Source organism: Cydia amplana, chromosome 10, assembly GCF_948474715.1.
Source record: "Cydia amplana chromosome 10, ilCydAmpl1.1, whole genome shotgun sequence".
NCBI lineage: Eukaryota > Metazoa > Arthropoda > Insecta > Lepidoptera > Tortricidae > Cydia > Cydia amplana.
Window position 1 is genome coordinate 5,099,162 of NC_086078.1, and position 22,853 is coordinate 5,122,014.

The 22,853-nt window shown below is 37.0% G+C and overlaps 1 protein-coding gene across 1 annotated transcript in view; it reads left to right on the forward strand.

Annotated features, from left to right (window-relative positions):
* Positions 1–20,185, forward strand: part of LOC134651670 (MORN repeat-containing protein 5-like) — a 32,372-nt gene extending 12,187 nt beyond the window's left edge. The window contains exons 6-8 of the mRNA XM_063506769.1: positions 14,392–14,559; positions 17,661–17,868; positions 20,106–20,185. Coding sequence (XP_063362839.1) covers positions 14,392–14,559; positions 17,661–17,868; positions 20,106–20,168 — 439 coding nt within the window. The 3' untranslated portion in view covers positions 20,169–20,185. The remainder of the gene's footprint in view (positions 1–14,391; positions 14,560–17,660; positions 17,869–20,105) is intronic.
* Positions 20,186–22,853: the final 2,668 nt, after the last annotated feature.

Below are 22,853 nucleotides of genomic sequence, written 5' to 3' on the forward strand. Positions count from 1 at the left end.
ATTTTCCAAATTACCTTACTGAAAAAAATGTTTCCCGTCTGTAATGGTGCAGAGTAAAAATAAGCATACAATAAAATATAGTCTACCTACTTTAATTTTAATTTTTAACAAGCGTCTGCGAACGATGCTATTAAGCTTAAAATAAATTTAAAAGTAGAAAAATTACTGTCTTGGATGATACTTGAACTCACGACCTCTGGATATATTATTACTATGTACTCTAGGTACCTATTTTTTTTTACCGATTTATAATATCTTCGAAAGTGTTCATCCAATTTATCAGTATTTGGTCCAATTTGCAATAACAAATGAAGTTCAAGTTATAAAGGTCTACAACAATGTCCCTGCGGTGGCCAATATTGGTCATCTCCGGTCTCACGGCCGTTACCACCTATACTCTTAAGTAAAAAACAACCATAATAACAGTTAACGCTACTTTAAATTTAAACCTTATAACCACAGATTACGATCGAAACTTGAATGTGTTACTTCTTTCTTACGACGTAAAGTTGTGGGTGTGAAAACGCAATCTTTCCCTACTCATTATAACGAAAGTGTCGTGGAATAGGAAACCTACTTCTCACCGTGGATTAGATATGAGCGCCGCGCCGGCGCGCCGCCGCCGCCGACAAAATTTTCGCGCCGCCGCCGCCGACGCTGCGCTATCGGCGTGGCATCGGCGTGACCTTGGTAGCTAGTACTACTTTCAGAATCAGATAATATGTTTTTAATCGAGTTTAGATCATTAACGGCGCCACTTCAAATAGTTTATAGCCATTCGAAAGGTATTTTAGGCCCAATATAATTCAAAAATATCGAAGGCAAATGCAAACTTATCTGTCTAGTAATCGCGCTACTAGTCTTGGGAAAACGAAATTATTTAATATCAATTTTAACATCAATATGCTTGTAATAAACATACTGATTTCCTTCCATTTTTATTGTGGGACATTCCACATTACAATTTATAGATTGTATATATACGATAGTCAATAGACATATGTCAATCACAATGAAAAAATTAACTGTGATCAACTCTGCCTAACGTGAGACTCGAACCAACATCTTTGGATTACCGATCCAATGCATAACTAATTTTGCCAGCTAACCATCATCATTTACCGCGAATTTAACCATTGCAAGCATGGTTAAACGTCTTTAAAAGGTATAAAATTGGGTTAATTTTGAGATAATAAGCGTTTCCACGTCCAAACGTCCGGCCGTTGGCTTCGCACGGAAGGGCGTCGGAATCGGGTCTCAATTAAACTTGGCCACTGTTCAAATTTCAAGCTTTGCTCTCTCACAGCTCAATCTTTGGCTGTGCATCGCTCGCATGGAATTAAACCGCTATCTGAACCTGCAAGTTTTTGGCCCTGGTTGGAGCTCAACTTTCGGCCTGTTTTAAAATGCTTGAGCATTGGGCCTTATCCGATCTTAGCTCCATTGCAGCTCGGCCTTTGGCGTCGCACGAATGCGCCCGCAGGAAAGCTCCAGATCTCTTTAACACTATGGCTTCTCGCTCTGCTCTCTAGCAGCTCGGCCTCGCACTGAAGCGCGCCGCAATCGGCGCTCCAGGCGTTCGGCCGTCAGCCATGCTTACACTTGGCTTTCGAACTTAGCTGTATGCTTACCTGCAGCTCTTCCTCTGGCCTCGCATTGGGAGGCGTCGAAATCAAGTCTTCGGTGTTACATGGAGCTCGGAGTTGGGCCTCACTTTTTGATATAAATCGGTTTTATTGGGTCGATATTGGTTAATGACGGAGCTCAATTTTCTTTGGACTGTCGACAAGACGTTTCCCTGATCATAGAGAAATATAGTAAGACAAGAGTGCTCACTCCATACATCAGTTCAGACTATTAATTTCAGTGTCTACATCTAGCATCGAGTAGCGGAACTATCAGTACTGCTACTTGACAATAGATGTAGCACCGACCGGAAAGTCTTATCTCAACAGCATAAGACTTTCCGGTCGGTGCTACATCTATTGTCAAGTAGCAGTACTGATAGTTCCACTACTCGATGCTAGATGCTAATAGTCTTTTTGGTACTAAAACTGATGTATGGAGTGAACACTCTATGTATTTTTTTCTCTATGCCCTGATACAGCCAAACCGCAATTTTTAACTTAGCACAAAAGATAAGGGCCTCGCTAAGATCTTCCGGCCAGAGCCTCGCCAAGATTAAGACCGCCTCTGATGCCGCGCAATACCGCTTATCCACAGTTTATATGATATCAATTTTTTTCGTAATATTATTCAATAAATTATCCTTGAAAATAAAAGATGCATTTATTTCATAACTTTCTTACAGCAAAAACATGTTTTTTCGGTAAAATTTTGGTTTGAATTCTTTTTTCATTAATCGAAGGTGTTTCAAGGCCACGCCGCCGATTCGCCGCCGCCGCCGACCTATTTTGACCGGCGCGCCGCCGCCGGCTATATGCATATCGGCGCTCATATCTACCGTGGATATGAATGAATTTATATTTTACCACAAAATGCTAAAAAGTTTGCGATGTTTTCATTGTAATTTTCGACAGTTGTCTCACTTTGCTTGCAATCGACGATGTTTCACTTCATACTTATCTACCATTGTTATATCGACTAAATGTCTTAATTTTTTCATTTTCAAGGAGTAATATACGAAGGCGAATTCGACGACGGAACGTTCCACGGTCGAGGCGAACTCCGATACCCGTGCGGAACCGTGATATTTGGCAAATGGGTGCGCGGGGAGTTAGTGGAGAGAACATTGGTGTTCCCAGACGGGCTGGAGTATGCTGAGACTGACTGGCCGTACTGCAGGATGCCAGACAGGAGGTAAGGTTATAGGAAACACTGGAAGTAGTTATACTAATAGTCATATTCGGCAAATGGGTGCGCGGGGAGTTGGTAGAGAGGACATTGGTGTTCCCAGACGGGCTGGAGTATGCTGAGGCTGACTGGCCGTACTGCAGGATGCCATACAGGAGGTAAGGTAAGGTTATAGGAAACACTGGAAGTAGTTGTTATACTAATAGTCATATTTGGCAAATGGGTGCACGGGGAGATGGTGAAGAGGACATTGGTGTTCCCAGACGGCTAGAGTATATATACAATTTAGGGATGTAACGATACCGATACCGATACGATATATCGGCCGATATAATCGGCAGGCCGATATATCGGTATCGCCGATATATCGGTATCGCCGATTTAAATACTCCCGATATCATAACAAGATTAGGAAATGCTCCCGGTACTGAGTTTATATGGCGAGAACCGGGAATTTCCCGGTTCCGGTACTGTATTTGTATAGAAAACCAGTACCGGGAGCACTCCCTAAACAAAATGTAAACAACCCACAGTAAGGTATTTTATTGGGCAAGAATATTCTTCACCTCAATTTTAACTTGATATGTGAAAACTTACGTAAGTTTTACTACGATAATATTACTTACTCAACGTAACAGTGAAGCTGCTATAATCGTGCTATTTTGCTAATAGGATTATATTTTTCTTTATTTTTATTTATCAGTTTTTCACACTTCTTAAAATCAAGCATATAATATAAAGGATATAATTCTTTATTTATTTGATTTACTAACTAACTACCAGGCTATCGATATCGGTATCGGTATCGGTATCGCCGATTATTTACTTTAAATATCGGTATCGGTATCGTATCGGCAAAATCATGTATCGTTACATCCCTAATACAATTATACCTCTATGATAGTATGACATTTTTGTATGGATATAGTTTGAGGAACGTAGGATAGTTTTTAGTCACTTTCCACGCAGACGAAGTCGCGGGCAGAATCTAATCTATATATATAATTGCAAGTGTCCTGACTGACTGACTGACTGACTGACTGACTGACTGATTCATCAACGCAGAGCCGAAACTACAAAAGCTAGAAAGTTGAAATTTGCACACTAGGTTGAATTTATAAAGTGTACAAGAGATAAGAAGCGATTTTGAAAAATTCAACCCCTAGGGGGGTTAAAAAGGGGATGAAAGGTTGTATGGGGTGCAAGTTTTATTTTAAGCTAGGAATTTGAAACTTTGTAAAAATGTACTATATTAAAAAACAAGAAAACTAATTTCTGCGTTTTCGAAAATTTATCCCCCAAGGTGGTGAAAAAGGGGTTGAAAGTTTGTATGGAGATCAAATATTTTTGTGAGTGTTGAACTTGAAACTTTGTATATGGGGATATTATTATAAGACGGGAAAAGTAATTTCAGCGTTTTGGAAAATTCATCCCCTAACAGGATTAAAAAGGGGTTGAAAATTTGAATCCATTACAAATGCTTTGAAACTTCTTAGAAAGGCATAATAGCCGATGACAAAAAAAAGTAATTGCGACGTTTTAGGTAATTCAACCCCTAAGGGGGTAAAAAAGGGGATGAAACTTTGTCCTGGGGTGCAAATTTTATTTTAAGCTAGGACCTTGAAACTTCGTAAAAAGGTATTAAATTAAAAAACAAGAAAACTAATTTCAGCGTTTTTAAAAATTCATCCCCCAAGGTGGTGAAAAAGGGGTTGAAAGTTTGTATGGAGATCAAATATTTTTGTGAGTGTTGAACTTGAAACTTTGTATATGGGGATATTATTATAAGACGGGAAAAGTAATTTCAGCGTTTTTGAAAATTCATCCCCTAACAGGGTTAAAAAGGGGTTGAAAATTTGAATCCATTACAAATGCTTTGAAACTTCTTAGAAAGGCATAATAGCCGATGACAAAAAAAAGTAATTGCGACGTTTTAGGTAATTCAACCCCTAAGGGGGTAAAAAAGGGGATGAAACTTTGTCCTGGGGTGCAAATTTTATTTTAAGCTAGGACCTTGAAACTTCGTAAAAAGGTATTAAATTAAAAAACAAGAAAACTAATTTCAGCGTTTTTAAAAATTCATCCCCCAAGGTGGTAAAAAAGGGGTTGAAAATTTGTACGGAGATCAAATATTTTTGAGAGTGCGGGACTTGAATCTTTGTATTTGGGGATATTATTAAAATACAGGAAAAGTAATTTCAGCGTTTTGTAAAATTCATCCCCTAACAGGGTTAAACAGGGGTTGAAAGTTTGAATCCATTACAAATGCTTTGAAACTTCTTAGAAAGGCATAATAGCCGATTACAAAAAAAAGTAATTGCAACGTTTTTGGAAATTCAACCCCTAAGGGGGTTAAAAAGGGGATGAAAGTTCGTCTTAGGGTGCAAATTTTATTTTAAGCTAGGAACTTGAAACTTTGCAAAAAGGTATTAAATTAAGATACAAGAAAACAAATTTCAGCGTTTTTAAAAAATCATCCCCCAAGGTGGTAAAACATGGGGTTGAAAATTTGTACGGATATCAAATATTTTTGAGAGTGCGGGACTTGAATCTTTGTATTTGATGATATTATTAGAAGACAGGACAAGTTATTTCAGTGTTTTGTAAAATTAATCCCCTAACAGGGTTAAAAAGGGGTTGAAAGTTTGTATGGAGTTCAAATTTTATTTTAAGCTAGGAACTTGAAACTTCGTAAAAATATATGTTATTAAAATACAATAAAACTAATTTCAGCGTTTTTGAATATTCATCCCCTAATGTGGTGAAAAAGGGGTTGAAAGTTTGTAAGGATATCAAACATTTTTTCGAACGCAGGACTTGAATCTTTGTATTTGGGGATATTATTAAAATACAGGAAAAGTAATTTCAGCGTTTTGTAAAATTCATCCCCTAACAGGGTTAAACAGGGGTTGAAAGTTTGAATCCATTACAAATGCTTTGAAACTTCTTAGAAAGGCATAATAGCCGATTACAAAATAAAGTAATTGCAACGTTTTTGGAAATTCAACCCCTAAGGGAGTTAAAAATGGGATGAAAGTTCGTCTTGGGGTGCAAATCTTATATTGGTTAGAAACTTGAAAATTTGCAAAAAGATATTAAATTTAAACACAATAAAACTAATTTCAGCGTTTTTGAAAATTCATCCCCTAAGGTGATGATAAAGGGGTTGAAAGTTTGTATGGATATCAAACATTTTTTCGAGCGCGGAACTTGAATCTTTGTATTTGGGGATATTATTAAAAGACAGGAAAAGCAATTTCAGCGTTTTGTAAAATTCATCCCCTAACAGGGTTAAAAAGGGGTTGAAAATTTGAATCCATTACAAATGCTTTGAAACTTCTTAGAAAGGCATAATAGCCGATCACAAAATAAAGTAATTGCGACGTTTTTTGGAAATTCAACCCCTAAGGGGGTTAAAAAGGGGATGAAAGTTCGTCTTGGGGTGCAAATTTCATTTTAAGCTAGGAACTTGAAACTTTGCAAATAGATATTAAATTTAAATACAAGAAAACTAATTTCAGCGTTTTTGAAAATTCATTCCCTAAGGTGGTGAAAAAAGGGTTGAAAGTTTGTATGGATATCAAACATTTTTTCAAGCGCGGGACTTGAATCTTTGTATTTGGGGATATTATTAGAAGACAATACAAGTAATTTCAGCGTTTTGTAAAATTCATCCTCTAACAGGTTTAAAAAGGGGTTGAAAGTTTGTACGGGGTTCAAATTTTATTTTAAGCTAGGAACTTGAAAATTCATAAAAAGGTATTATTTTAAAACGGAAAAAAAAAATCAGCGTTTTTGAAAATTTATATCTCAGGTGGTGGTTTGTGTGGAGTTCAAACAGTTTTGTGAGAACGGAGCTTGAATCTTTGTACAGAGGCATATTATTAGAATACAAGAAAAGTCATTTCAGCGTTTTTAAAAATTCATCCCCTAAAATGGTCAAAAAGGGGTTGAAAGTTTATATAGGGTTCAAATTTTATTTACTTCAAACTTCGTAAATAGGTAGTTCGGTAGTAGGTTTTATTAAATAGAGGACATGAAAATCTTCTAAGGGGGTTGAGAGGGATTATGTCGAGAACAATTTTATTTAGTTAGGGGCTAGAAACTTCGTAGGTTGTGAGTGACAAGTCTCATGCGTTGTATAATATTAATAATTAACAAATGATTAACCGTCCTACTGCAATATTTTGCTGCATAATGTTCTAAGCTAATGTAGAATATATAACCACCAATATACAAATCCACGCGTACGAAGTCGCGGGCAACAGCTAGTAAAGTATAAAACTACCACGGTCTCCTATAATCTATTCTAGGCTTTGCTTTAAAACGTAACATAACGTTTTTCCAAAACTTCACCTATTCTCGCTACCAATTATACCTATGATCACAGCGCGAGTCCCAAAAGTGCCGCTTTTGCGCGGAACATTTTCTAAATTGAATCTCATTGGTAATGAGATTAATCTAGGTCTACACGCTCTGGTTTGGAGTTAGTGGGCTCTGGGGGCTGCTGCATTTGGCTTTTGATAAAGTCGCCATCAGATAAATCGGAGCGGCTAAGGCGCTCACAAATATCTGAACACGCCTCTATTGTCTGGGCGTTAGAGTGTGTGTTCAGATATATGTGAGCACCTTGGCCGCTCCTATATATCTGATGGCGAGTACGTTTCACAAATCGGTGTGCACTTTACTTTGACGCTGTTCTGTAATTCTGTGGCTTGCCAATAGACATTTTTAGATCAGTAAAAACTTTGATAAATTCAAATATAGTATACTTACTTACAAAAGCGCAAGTAACACTGATTAGGAAAGGATATAGGAAGGTTATATTGGAAATCATTAATTTACTTAGACGATGTAGCGGGTAAAAGGTTTTACGTACGCCTAATATTCATATTCCTTTATACCTACATAAAATTACACACTTTACATGTCAAAAGGGTGAGTAATACTTATAATTAGGTCTATTTCAATTGAATTACAATTCATTAAAATAAGTAGTATTCATCAATTAAAGTAAAATAAATAATATTTTTACGTAGTTTAAAAAATAGCTAAAACTTATCAAGTTATCACCAACAAATAATATTCCTATTGTGTAGCGACTCGGCCATTAGGCGTAACAAAACGCCTGATACTCATTACTAGTTATTACTTATAGTGAGGGTGTTAAGTGAAATGACCTTTTTTTGCTTGATTAAAGCATGAAACTTGGCACAGTTGTTCCTTATATCAAAATAAGCCGATTAAGATCGGTAGCCCGAGGGAGCCCCCGCTTAAGCCCGAGAGGGGGGGGGGGTCAAGTAGCGCCCCGCCCGGCTTCATTCTAAAAATTCTAACAGGCCCCGTTTAGCTAATAGGTCATATTTGGTATCAATTTCGGATAAATAAATAACGTAGAATTCATTTCTGGTATAAAAAATTGCAATTTGATGAAAAAAATAATAAAAAAACACAAAAAATCTAATTCTTCAAGTGTAATTTTTGTTCTTTATTTATTGTCAAAATTAAACTGCTTGGTTTTTCTACATAAAAAAAATATGAAAATAAAGCCTATTTAATGCAGATTTTAAAAACATAACTTTTACTAACCTTTATTAAAAGGAAATTGCATAAAAAAAACTTATATCGTCTCGCGCCGGTGAATATCTTTTTACCGACATCGGCATCGATATAGACAACATCCGAAGTGTACACTCTGGAGACCGATTAAATGTATTGTTTATTGTTGTAGATTCTATTATAAAGATAGAAAAGCGTAAAATTTTTTTTAATGTGTCGTTCAGTGAAAAAGGGACCTTAAAAAAATTATCACAGCCAGCCTCGTGTTTGTATAGAAGCATACTCGTATTTAGTTAGTGCCAACCACTCCATGGACTCCATGGTCCCTGTTCTCAATTAATAAGAAGTAAACTGTAAGTATTCTTTAATATACTTGCTTATTAGCTTATTACATTATACCACACTTTAATTTTGCGTCTTGTGTATTAATACAGTTCCTTCCCCCGACACATGAATGGGTACATTTCGTCATTCACGTATATATGTCAGTTTCAACTATATTCTGGCCACAGAAGGGTTGTCAGAACAGTTTGGAAACAGTCGTCTGCTCCTTGCTTTCATTCCCAAGAAGATGGACTGAGCAAGTTTAAAGAGGAACTAAAGTCTGACCCCAAACATATAATCCTATCCTGATAAGGCTGCTTCTATTTCAGTAGTCGATTCATGTAAAGAATCATTTCGGGCATTTTTTCATTATTTAGCAACGGCTTTATCTGTAAGTATCACTTTACTTTGCTTTACAAGGTTATTTCACCTATCATCATATAAAGGTACCTATAATAAAGTTTTGGCGAATGCTATTTATTTACTGCTATTGCTCCATCCTGTAGGAGCTTGAATCCTTGCATCGGCCAGGCTAAAAAGGGTCCATGCTTAGATCTCACTTTTATACACCTTATATTAAATGGGGAACCCGGGTTCAAATTCTAGAAGGCATTTATTTGTCTGTTTATCGTGAATACTTGTTCCTGAATTACCTATGGATGTTTTGAGTGTATGTATCAAATATATATGATATATATCATGTAGTACCCACATCACAAGTCTTATTGAGCTTACAGTATTACAAGGTCGATCGAGAGAATGCTTGGAATACGAGTACGACTCCTGGTTTTTCAGGGCCCGATAGAAATAAATTAGAGTTTAATTTACCATGACGGTAAGCTTCACTTATAACCACTGATCTTTTAGTGAAACTCATTTCTTTACCACTAGGTAAATCATTTTGAGACACTGTGTTGACAAAACTTCGAAGAGTTAAAAGTCCTTATTTATGCCATCGCGAAATTGTGTAGAGAAACATGTCACAAGTAATGTTCCTCGTGAGATTCCGAATACTCCAAGAACCATGAAAAGTCCGATTCATTTAATATGATGGCCCTAGTTGCAGATGCTGTAAAACAGTCATTGCAAGGTATTGATACGCACAGTAGACACGAACGTAGTCATAGCATCTAGACTAGATTCATGCGTACGAATATTTCCCCCACTACAGGAATTGTGGGCTCACGTTGACACAGTGGAAAACACAATTATATCACATGACACACCATTGCATCCAGGTCAGGGAATTATATTTTAAGCTAATAAAATTATCTATTCTATAAGCTAAGTAAACTATCTTTTATTTACCCTAAAAGAGCGGAAGTCTTACCCCTGTTTCGAGCATTCAGTGGAAAGGGGAGAAAAAGTGAATTCGAAGCATGGAATCTGTTCAGAGTTCAACCAAACCACTACAAGGATTCAAACTCTTACAAGATGGAGCAATAGCAGTGGCTAAAAGCATTCCCCTAAAATACTAAAATGTTATTATATGATCGGTAATAAGTGCAATATTGAAGAAGGCAAGTTATACCGGGATATTGAAATGAAAAGTTGTATAATGTTATACCTGTTCTATGAGATTAAGTCACTCCTACATTATTTTATTATTAAATTCCATAATGTATACCTACTTCTAACAAAAGGGAGCCATATAAATGCCCTATTACGCGCAGTGTACCAAGGGGTTGATGTTTAGGTTCAGACGTTAGTTCGTCGTCAAACTTGCTCAGTCCGTCAGACTTCTTGGGAATGGAAGCAAGAAGCAGACGACGGGTTCCACACTGGTCTGACACCTGCTTTGGTCAGAATATGGTTGAAACTGACCAGAAGTAAATGCAAACCGGAATAAAAAACGCGATGCAATTACATGAATGATGAAATGTACGCATTTATGTGTCTGGGGAAGGAACTCTATTACGACACAAGACGCAAAATTAAAGTGTGGTAGGGTAATTCGCCAGTAACTGGCCACCCAAAACCAAAAATTCATTTTAGGCTAGCCAGTGGCCAGTTATTGAAAGCTGGCCAGTTTTTGGAACCTTATACTAAAATGAATTCTGTTTATAGGTGAATAGAATTCATTTTTAGTTTAGAGCGGCTAGTTATTAAAGCGGCCAGTTACTGGCAAATTATTCTATAATGTAATAAGTAAGTAGATTAAATAATACTTACAGTTTACTTCTTATTCATTGAGAACAGGGACCATGAAGTCCATGGAGTGGTTGAAATTAACTATGCTTCTATACAAAAGAGAGGCTCTATGATAAATTTTTCCAAGGTCCCTTTTTTCACTTAACGACACATTTGTTTTCTAATAAAATATTATGTACGGCTTTCTATCTTTAATATATGATCTACAATAATAAACAACACATTTAGTCGGTCTCCAGAGTGTGTACTTCGGATGTTGTCTATATCGATGCCTATGTCGGTAACAAGATATTCACCGGCGCGGGACGATATATGTTTTTTAATGCAATTTCTTTTTCATAAAGGTAAGTAAAAGTTATGTTTTTAAAATCTACATTAAATAGTCTTTATCGTCATATTTTTTGTATGTAGAAAAACCAAGCAGTTTAATTTTGACAATAAATAAAAAACAAAAATTACACTTAAAAAATTAGATTTTTTGTGTTTTTTTATTATTTTTTTCAACAAATTGCAATTTTTTATACCAGACATGAATTCTACGTTATTGATTTATCCGAAATTGATACCAAATATGACCTATTAGCTAAACGGGGCCTGTTAGAATTTTTATAATGAAGCCGGGCGGGGCGCTACTTGACCCCCCCCCCCTCTCGGGCTTAAGCGGTGGGTCCCTCGGGCTACCGATCTTAATCGGCTTATTTTGATATAAGGAACAACTGTGCCAAGTTTCATGCTTTAATCAAGCAAAAAAAGGTTCGACCTTTTTTTGTTACTTAAAACCTTAACTATTAGGTACTCGCGGAGAGAGCTTTTTGCTAAACGAGAATAATGCAAATAGCCTAAACACAGCTGTTTTATGATAACCAGCTTAGCCACTCGTAATTTCAATTCAAAAGTAATATGTTTTAAACATTTGGAAATTAATACCATTGTAACGAAAAACGATATTTCGTCTAACTAGTTATCACTAGTTAGAAAGTTTTTGAAAATGGCAACAACGCGGTCGAAAGTTTTTGGTAATGGCAATAACGTACTGGAAAATGTAATATCCTCAAGAATCACTTTTTTCAAGCCAGGTAATGTTTGGCAATGTTGAGCAAATTAATATATATTAGGTACTATTTACCTATACGGAGACGACGTAAAAAATGTTGACAAACCTAATCATAATAGTATGACAATGACAAACGATACCTAAAACGTTAGCTGCTTCTAAATAGGCGTATATATGTGAGAATTTCATTATAATTCGCATAAAACAAGTGATCCATCTTTATTATTCCTCCGGCGCATTTGTAGAACGCGAACTTGGTCCGAAAATTACACGCCATTCTGTTCGCTCATGGACGGATATGAATTAAGCCGCAAAACATTGAACATTTCTTTGCTCGTTTTGCGTTAAATTATAGCTTGAGACGAGCGTTACCTGTCTGCCTTCGGGGTTATTTTGGATGGGAATGAGGGTCCGAAAAACATGGTGACCCAATAGTGAACACTGTCATTTTTTTTTTGAAGTGAGAACTTCTTTAGCGGCGCTGGGCACTTTTTGAGGTGGGGAAAAAATGATAAACTCGAGACAGCGTAAGGCGATCACGTGACCGTAAGATTTAGATGGCCACTCATTTAGATGGCATTTAAATCAATAAAGAAAAACTCAATGACATTACATGAAAAAGGTTCTAATCTTGTACGGGCTGAAATACGAGGATCTCACAGTTACATTCTAATATTATATCACTCTAATATAATTCAATAAAGCTATATCTTGATGAAATCGCTAATTAATAAAAGTGAACTCTATAAGTACTGGTGAATAAAACTCAAAATATCATGACCAAATATATTTAGATGCGAGGTCTGCAAGGTAACTTTACAATTTCTATTCGAATTTTAAACAATTAACGCTACAAATTTGAATTTCGAATGTTAAACAAGCTCACTGACCAGCAATTTCGGAACTAAAGTTTTTCAATAGAAAGGAGGATGGGTCAATTATACATATACTTGGTCAACCAGATCTTGACAGTAGAAAAAGGCGGCAAATTTGAAAAATGTAGGCGCGAAGGGATATCGTCTCATAGAAAATTTGAATTTCGCGCCTTTTTTTACTGACAAGATTTGCTTGACCAGCATTAGTGCTGCAGACATTTAGGACTAGTCATTGAGTTTTCACTTCTGTCGGCACTCCCGGAGCGCAACCCGTTTTTTTTTTTTAATGTAATTTTCTTCTCTCATTAAGACAACAACATAAATTAAAGATCTAAATTATTAGTTCCAAAAAAGGAAAGGAAGATATCCCTGCCTACAGTTAAACTAGTTAGAAAATTGTAAGTCAATAAACGTATCTCACATATAGGATTTTCTTAATTTTCTTGATATAATTTCCTCTTATATTCACAATACCCTTTTTTACGGGACCCCTAAACTGGGGGACCAAACATGCTGATTGGCGATTTTTGTCATTAAGATCACAATCAGAAGAACCAACTTTTATCATCAGATATTGAATAATTAACAAGAAGCGAGTACCGTTACGTTTATAACTTTGTTGAGACTGTAATTGTAAATATGCGAAGTTTATGTCCACGAAAGAAATAAACATGTCAACAAAACTCAAATATTACTTTCATGTTGGCAGCTTAATCGTATTCTTGCTTATCTCAAATCGAAATATGCAAATCAAATGATAACTGTATAGGAAGCAAATTCGAAAAGTCTACCATGTGGCCACTTTTGTGAAAAGTAGCGACGTTGCCAACGCGGGCGAACTGCCAAATTTTGATATGTATATGTAGCTCTTTTATTCGATAGCGAGTACGTGTAGGTAGTCTGTATGTTCACTGCGAATACTTTACTAATAAAATACACCCAGATTTTGAATTTGATTTCTCTATATATCCCTGAAGAAGGAATCGAATGTAAATTTTCATTTACTGTGTCATGTACCTATATTTACCTATGATATGCCTCCTCATCATAGCTCTTTCGAAACTTGGCTCGGCCAAAGGTTTTACAAGAGCAACAGCCATTTGACCTTCTAACCCGGAGAGCCTTATTGATGGAGTTGGTACTTTCCCACGATATTTTCCTCTTCATAACCCTGAAGGAAGAAAAACAGCAACGCGGACTTCGTCGCAGTACGGGGCCATCGCTTGAAAGATGATGATAACCCTAAGTAAAGGATTGGATGAAAACCCTCAATCACTGGCAATTATTATACCTATATACCATGAACCTAGTATATTTACTGTACCAGGCTTGAGGGGTGAGGGAAATTACCGAACGGGATGGTCTTATATTATGTATCTTTCAGTAGGAGTAGCAGCGAAAGCGCTATTATTGTTTGTCCTTGCCACAGTCTCACATTTTTTTTATTCCCCACCATAAATTAGTACCTATGGAATATGGTGGGCAACAAATAAATTCGACCAATCAGAGTGTCGCATTGCGTATGTTTTGTCCCTTACGGAGGCAAGCGTATAACACTTCTATAGGATCCTACCTTACCTTCTATGCTATATACCTATTTCTGTTTTCCCGCAGGTACACAATAGAGATAGACGAAGGACTGGAGCCGGCAGGTCGCTCGTACCTCACGGCAGAACAGCCGACTCGCAAAATCCCACCAGGATTTTATGACACGGGCGATGGCTTTTACAACCCGGACAGCAAAATTGTGTTCTCGGCGGAAGACCTAACTCGGATTGTTAGGTTTGTATCGATAGGATCATTTAAAAATGCCAAATATGTTGACACTCCCGAACCCAACCCAACCGTCGGGCGACCAGATGTACATGCAGTCGCCATCAGATATATCGTAGCGGCCAGGATGTTCACAAATATCTGAACACGCACTCTAACGCCCTGACAATAGGGGCGTGTTCAGAATCTGAACTTCAGATATTTGTGAGCGCCTTAGCCTAACCTATACCGATTTGGGGAGTTACATATATAGTTTGGCCCAGGACTGTCTCATTTCACACATAGACACAGAGAATCATATTGTCTTTGTCTTACACTAGTACTAATTAACACCCAAAAGAAAGGAATGAATATAATTTTTCTGGTTCTTACTGACTGCAAAATGACAAGTTGTGTTTACCAGACCATATCTACGAACAAAATATATGTACGTCAGAGATGTGAAAAATACTTTATAAAAAGTATTTAAATACAAAATACAAATACTTCCTTGATATACTATTTCAAATGCAAAATACAAAATAGTTTTTGAATTTGTATTTAAAATACAAAATACGAAATAGGTATTTTCAAAATACTTTTTAAAAATACAAATACTTTGCGATAAAAGGTACTCTGAATAGTGAATACCTCGTCTGAATTAAAAAGTATTACTCAAAATATCCGAATTGAAAAGACTCTCTTCATTCTTTGAAAACAGTGTGTCAATCAGTCCTCTAAGTGCAAATTTCTAGTTGTTTGCTCATATTAACCGGAAGGATGGATGGATGATGGTTTATAACGGACAATTTTTAAAAGCATTAATTTAGATTTGTAATGTTTTACAGCTAGTATAATGCCTCTCGTTAGTGTGATGAAAACGTCTCGTTTGTGCAAAAAAGTTTCATCAGGGCAGAAAAGTTTGTTCTCCTCTCGTACCTTGAAACCCTCGCAACACTCAAGATTCCACTTTTTTAACCACTCGCTACGCTTGTGGTCATGTGCGACGTTACTAAACAGATTCAACAGTATGAGAGAGTTGCCAGGATTGTAACATCAGAAGAGATTGTAACTCCTACCTACATTACCTACTATAAAGTATTTTGTATTTTGAAAATAGAAAATAGGTCCCAAAAACTATTTCAAATAAAATACAAAATAGTTTTCTTCAAAAGGTATTTAAATACAAAATACAAAATAGGTATTTTGCATTTAGTATTTGCATTTTAAATACAAGTATTTCAAATAAGTCACATCTCTGATGTACGTAGCGTAGGTATAAAAGTTGCCTCTTCTGTGAAGGGTATAGGAGCACATTTTTTAGTTGTGACTTATAATTATACCACCCTCGCCGTAGCCAACTACATATAGGCTGATATACCATACTATGTACCTATAGGAATCTGTAAGTACATATATAAGTAGGTATATATAGATAATATATCACGGGCGAAATCTGTCAAAACGGAGTCGGGTAGAGGTCGCGTTATCTCAGCAGTCATTCCTGTTGCTTAACATCACTCGCTATGATTACCTACTATACTACTTACTAGTTTTTTTCTCGTGAACAAACAAGTGCTATTTTATTTTTTACTAGCGACCCGGCCCGGCTTCGCAGGGGTTAACAAGTTATACATAAACCTTCCTCTTAAATCACTCTATCTATTAAAAAAATCTCATCAAAATCCGTTGCGTATAGTTTTAAAGATCTAAGCATACATACAAACAGACAGACAGACAGCGGGAAGCCACTTTGTTTTATACTATTATGGCTCCTCTACACGATGGTCCAGCGCCGGCCACTCCAAGGGACGCAGCCATACGCTAGAATGAGATAGGTAGCAATATCACTTGCTCCCTCTAACGCATAAATGCGTCCCTTGGAGTGACCGGCGCGCTGGCCCATCGTGTAAAGGAGCCATTAGTGATTACATTGTGAGTATGGCATTAGTGCTTGTAAATAGGATGATCGACGAAGTCAAAAAGTTCTAGAATGGCAATCAGATAAAAAGCTTTTTACAAGGTAGACCATTTGTTGAAATACGTTGAACGAGTAAGGGACTGTGGGACTGTGATTCTAGAGATCATTGGGGCAAACTTAGTTCAGCAAGATCTTTATTAGCATCAAGACAAACGGCCCGGTTAACATAACTGACGGTAAGACATTTTAGTATAGGTTATGGACGTTTGCATATCATGTGCTACCACATTACATGCCGACCCTTATACTTCGTTTAATATAAGACCTCGCTGTAAAGACAATTCAACTAACATCCAGGCGCTATCATGTTTTATTTCACTGACATGATGATATTTAGTTGGAGGTCACATTTAAACTGGTTTATAAACCGATTGTTCGGTAATTAATATAAATTACATCCCTTATCTGTGGTCTCGGGGGAAAAGTGAAGCTCGCGGGTCCGGAAAGTTACTTATGTGATAAAATTATGCGGAATTTGGTGCCCGTTTCGCCCTAATTAAGCATTTTGCTGTGCAGTAATTGTGAGTTATTACTCTTCTGTTGGATACTGTTGAGTTATTGCTTGCACTAAAAAGAAACGTCTGGTATATTATAGCGATATTAAAATTTATAATAAGTAATATTCTGTCACTCAACATCACCGCGTTGAGTGAAATGATGCTAGCCTGATGCTATGCTAGCAGTCTTAAGTTTGAATCTTACTCCATGCAGTACCTACAATTTTCATTTTACTTTCGTGCCAAAATTTTAACCTAAGTAAGTACATTTGTCACATAACGCAACACCTTTGATTTTCTTTGCACCCAGGCGTACGATGATTTTCTTCAAAAAGCAACTAGTAAATGGAGTAAATGTTAAAGCCGCATTTAAACGTTCCACGAAGCTTTAATACATTTAATAATAGGTATAGCTGGTCAAGCAAATCTTGTCAGTAAAATAAGGCGCGAAATTCAAATTTTCTATGGGACGATATCCCTTCGCCCCTACATTTTTTGGTAGAATTATTCAATTCTTAAACTTTTTCGCACGTCGAATATGCAGTCTTATTGCGAAGAAGAACCGAACAAAGTATTCCCTTAATATTCGGTTAAATTCCCAAACTAAGAGAATTTTATTTGAAGACGATTGAAGTTTCTTATTGCGCTTTCAGGGTGCCCTGCGCCCGCGAACAGAAGTGGATCACGGATAACTGCCGCACCAATCCCATGAGGCCCCTGGGACCCATACCGGACCTCTACGAGGAGTGGTCCTCACCCAAAACGAAGCCGGATAAGGAGGTGACAAAAGCGGGGCCCAACCAGCCAAGCTTTGCCTATTCTAGAAGCAAGTTGCATTTGGTGATTGACGACAAGGTTTCAGTAAGTGATCATTCATACGGTAATTTACATTTTTGGTTGAGACGACCATCACAAGGAAAATAATAACTCTCGTATTTCTTCGTATGCTTCGCCCAGACTCAGTCAGAAAGGAAGATCTTCGGTTCTTCCATGGTATAATAATATACTCCGCCTGGTACTCTATTCCGAGATTCGCGAATGACCTAACTGGCACTTGCCTACGTCATCATGCTGTTTACAGGTTCTCAAACTTTAAAATGTGGGAGAATTTTAACCAACAGTGAAAATTATTTTAACGGCATTAATTTTAAGTTATTCATGTAGAAACATAGTAAAATAAAACAAATCTATACTGCACTTTTCACTCCTACTCTTACAGTTCCGAATAGAGCAGCCAACCATTTTCGTAACAAAACATTAATTACGAAGCTTACGACGTGAAAAGTTTGGAAAACACTGCGACTGCTGACACTGAGCGAGAAGGAAATAACAATTAACACGCGTTCGACAAGGACGGTCGGTCAGGGACAAAATGGCGGATTGTCAAATGTGACAGCGCTATCCTGTGTTGCCAGTAGTGTAAACAGAATTACCCGAACGTCTGAAATTTCTTTCGTGAATCGGAAGATATTGCTAACGAATAATTAAAAATGACGTGTTATTGTAAAATTTAAGATAAAATAAATATTATATATTAAATATTATTATTAAATAAAATTATTAAATTATAAAGAAATAAATTAACTTATTAACCATAGATATAATGTACCCATGTAACATGTTATGTTGAAATAAAGTGGCAATGTTATTGTGACGTAGGCAAGTGACACTCTGGGAAGAGAAGACCATGTTTTATTAGACCATGGGTTCTTCTACTCTACCGGCCTTCTATAAGTGGAGTAGATACCTACATACGTGTACAAACGCAACAGCTAGAGGCGACGAAAGATCTTCCTGAAAGAGTCGACACATTGATCTTAATGTTAAAGTTTCTGATTATTCGCTGGATCTTTTCGGCAAAGTTAGGTATACCAAAGTACAAAGTAGTACTAGGGACTTATTTCAATGAGACTTTGGAATTCCTTTGCCGTGAAGTCTTTATAAGGTTTGCAGTTTTGATGTTCTAAGTTTCTAGCCGTTATTCATAATAACTGGCTTAAAACATGGCAATATATTCTTAGATGCACCATGAATAACGGAGACCCATTAAAGTGCTGCTGTAGGTATTTTGTTTCAAACAAAGTTCTAGTTCCTACCTATATAAATCAAATTAATAATCAATATCTGGGTGACCGAGCTTCGTTCGGAAAACATATAAAAACTCGAAAATGCGCGTTTTCCCAGAGATAAGACCTAGGAATGGAAATGGAAAAAAAAATTGAATTTAAAAAAAATTTAATGCCAAGAAAGATAAAATTACCCAGTATGTTCACAACTTCAAGGGCGCTTAAAAAAATAAAACATACTTACTGGGTAATTTTATCTTTCTTGGCATTACATTTTTTTTTAATTCCATTCAAAGATCTAACGATAGTAAATGTTACCATACTGAATTGGCCTATCTATCAGCTTAGCACACAAAAAAAATCAAGCATCTACCGCAATAATTCACGTCACCATAAATAAAAATCTCATCGTACTCGGCGATAGGTGAAAAATTAAAAAAAATCATAACTCCGAAAATACGAAAAATCGCGGAACATACATGGGGGTGATTCAGAATATTCAGATAGCCCTCTAGGTCCTCTACCTCCCAGCTTCAGTATATCACTACTTCTTGGGACACCTTGTATATAAATAAATAAATAAATATATAAATAAACAAGAATTGCTCGTTTAAAGGTATTAGATTAGATATCCTTTAGTGTTCTCTTTTATCCGGTCTAAAAGGACTCAAACCAAAAAAAACTTTCTACAACTCTTTTAAATTTGCTCAATCTATTGGTTTGGCAATGGCGCGTAAAGTTATCTTAGTACTTATATTAAATTTGAAGTTGGTAGCTATTTAATTATCGCTTTCTAAGAAGAAAAATCTATTGAGCGACACCAAACCTTCAGGTTCAGACATCTTTTTAGTCATTCCAGCCATGATACTGGGATAGACGGCGCGCGAACTCGCATGCGATTTTAGTTACATTGCGGACTGTTGGTTACGTCCAATTCAACCGACCGATCAAAACCCGCAATGTAATGAAACTCGCATACAAGTTCTCGCATCGTCTAAATGGGCCCTAAATGCTCATTCCGACGTATTTCAGGACACCGCTTTTGCCCACCTGCGCGCGGATTCCACGTCGACGTCATCAAGCCTGACTGATTAATCTTATTTAGTGACTTAACTGCTAACAATTAACTATATTTATCAGTATATTTTCTACAATACTAGTGAGAAAACTTTGCTTGGTTTTATAAAACCTATTTCTCATGTAGGTACAGTCAGCATCAGAAGTTGCTATGCGGGCGAGGTGTTCAAAATTACCTTGATATACCCTCTTATTCTCTTCAATAAAGTCGCGTCAAGATCATTTTGAGCACCCCGCCCGCTTAGCAACTTCTGCTGCTGACTGTATCTTCTTGTGTTATTAATGTTATTATTTATGTGGCAGTTATTATATATTTAGATTATTTTAAAAACAGTCAATTGGAATAATAGTATATTTAACACTAGATAGCGTTAATTGAATAATAAATATTATTAATTTTTGTAAGCTGTCTAATTCATTCATACTCGTATACTTAATTAATATAACTTTAAAGGGGTAAACAAGTGTACTTACCACGTACTTACCTAATTTAGGTAGGTACTTGCCTATATAAAGTAGAACCCTAGTAAAATTGAAGCGTGTCCTCAACCCTAGTTACAAAACAGCTGGTAAGTTCACTTGGAGCACAGATTATATAATATTGGAATTGGAGCTAGTGCATCCGTAGAAGCCAACACCCAACGCCCTTTCACCGCGACCGCATTTTTCTCATCAGTAATACCTACCAGGAAAAAGGGAAAAATTTAGCTCAGTGGAAGCAGGACCTCTGTCTTTATTTATGGTTGTACTTCGAACTGTCGCAGCTCCCACGACTGACCTTTTACCGTACAAAACAGCTGATTAGGGTGTGCTCTTGGGATCTATAATTTTCTATAAGTACAAAAATATTCCTGGAACCGGGAGTATGCGACTCTCGCCATGCAGATTCAATCCCGCGAGCATTCCCTACAGCTGAGGGCTCTTTCACACTGAGTCCCAGTTCTGTGGGAACACTCGTGCGGTAGAGCAATGCATGAGAATGAGCATAATGGGCACATCCTGCACAAGACTGTACGCAGGAAGCTGGTGGGAATACTCCCAATACTCCCAATACTTAAATCATGAAGCTGGTGGGAATACTCCCAATACTTAAAAAAAACCTGTTTTTCACCGGACGACTCGTCCAGTTTGTACTGGCAAAACCGTCCATCAAAATTCGAATGCATCGGTTTTTGGCGGGATACTGCAAACAGAATGCTCGTGTGGACGTCACTATAGATAACTGCTAAATTGGATGTTGCAAATAACGGGATGTTACAGTGGGATAGAGCTCTGACATACAGGACACGTTGTTGGTTCGCAGGGTACAGGCGACCAGAAGGACCAAAAGAAGCACGGGCAATCGGTCTGCTCTTCAAAGGACTCTCGCAGAGCTCTCGCCTGTCGTCTTTTGTTGAACTACTATGACATCCCAGTTGAACATATTGAACAAGAAATAAAGAAGGAAAAATAGACATCGATCGGTCCAATAATGTAATTGGCTATTAAAGGTTTTTCCGATTTTGCTTGTTTCTCTCAATTCTGTATCATACCTAAAGAGAATAACCACTACGTTTATCATACCCTAAAGGATAATATTATATTTCTAATACATACCTACTAAGTACCTATCCGAAAAAACTATGCATTGCGTAACCTCCGCGTCTCGCGTAAGGAAAAAATCCCAATAGAAAACAACGTATTTTACTCCAGCTCAGCAGATTGAGAAACGAGGGTGCATTTTATCTGATTATGCTACAAAAGGGCCACTCGTGACAGCAGGTCGTGACGGTCCACATTTTGCATCCATTTTGCAAAAGATAATTACACGGAGATATCTCAAGGCAGCTGGAGGCTAATTTGATAGTTTCGTCTTGTTTAATCATGTTTAATTAGATAATCAATCCTTCAAATTGCTTTTATGCTAAATGGACAGAACTCTGGTACTTACCTACAGGTTAGCCCGGAAACGTGTCCACTAATTTAAGCAAACATCCCGATAGAAGCTTCAAATTATTTTCAGTCTTTTCTTTTGACTAGCAAAGTAAAGGGAATATATAGATGGTCAAGCAAATCTTGTCAGTAGAAAAAGGCGCGAAATTCAAATTTTCTATGGGACGATTATATCCCTTCGCGCGTACATTTTTCAAAATTGCCGCCTTTTTCTACTGACAAGATCTGTTTGACCAGCTATACCAATATAGCTGGTCAACCAAATCTTGTCAGTAAAAAAAGGCGCGAAATTCAAATTTTCTATGGGACGATATCCCTTCGCGCCTACATTTTTCAAATTTGCCGCCTTTTTCTACTGTCAAGATCTGGTTGACCAAGTATATCTCTGTTGCCGCTATAACAACAAATACTAAAAATGAAATAAAATAAATAATTAAGGGGGGCTCCCATAGAACAAACACGATTTTTTTGCTCTATTTTTTGTTGATTGTGCGGAACCCTCCGTGCGCGAGTCCGACTTGCACTTGGCCGGTTTTTTTGTTCTTATTTACTGAAATATTGGTTTGATTCGCTTTCGGACCGCTTGAAGTTATTAAATACTGCAATTCCTTGGTGCAATTCGGACCATTTCACCGACGTCACAAAAAACGTTTCGTTCGTCTGTAAATTCCCACATGGTATACTTTTCTTATTATCCTATCATGTCAAATGGACGAACTGCGTACAGAATGCTTGTACGTATATTCGGCAGTTAAGTTTGGTCGGGTAATA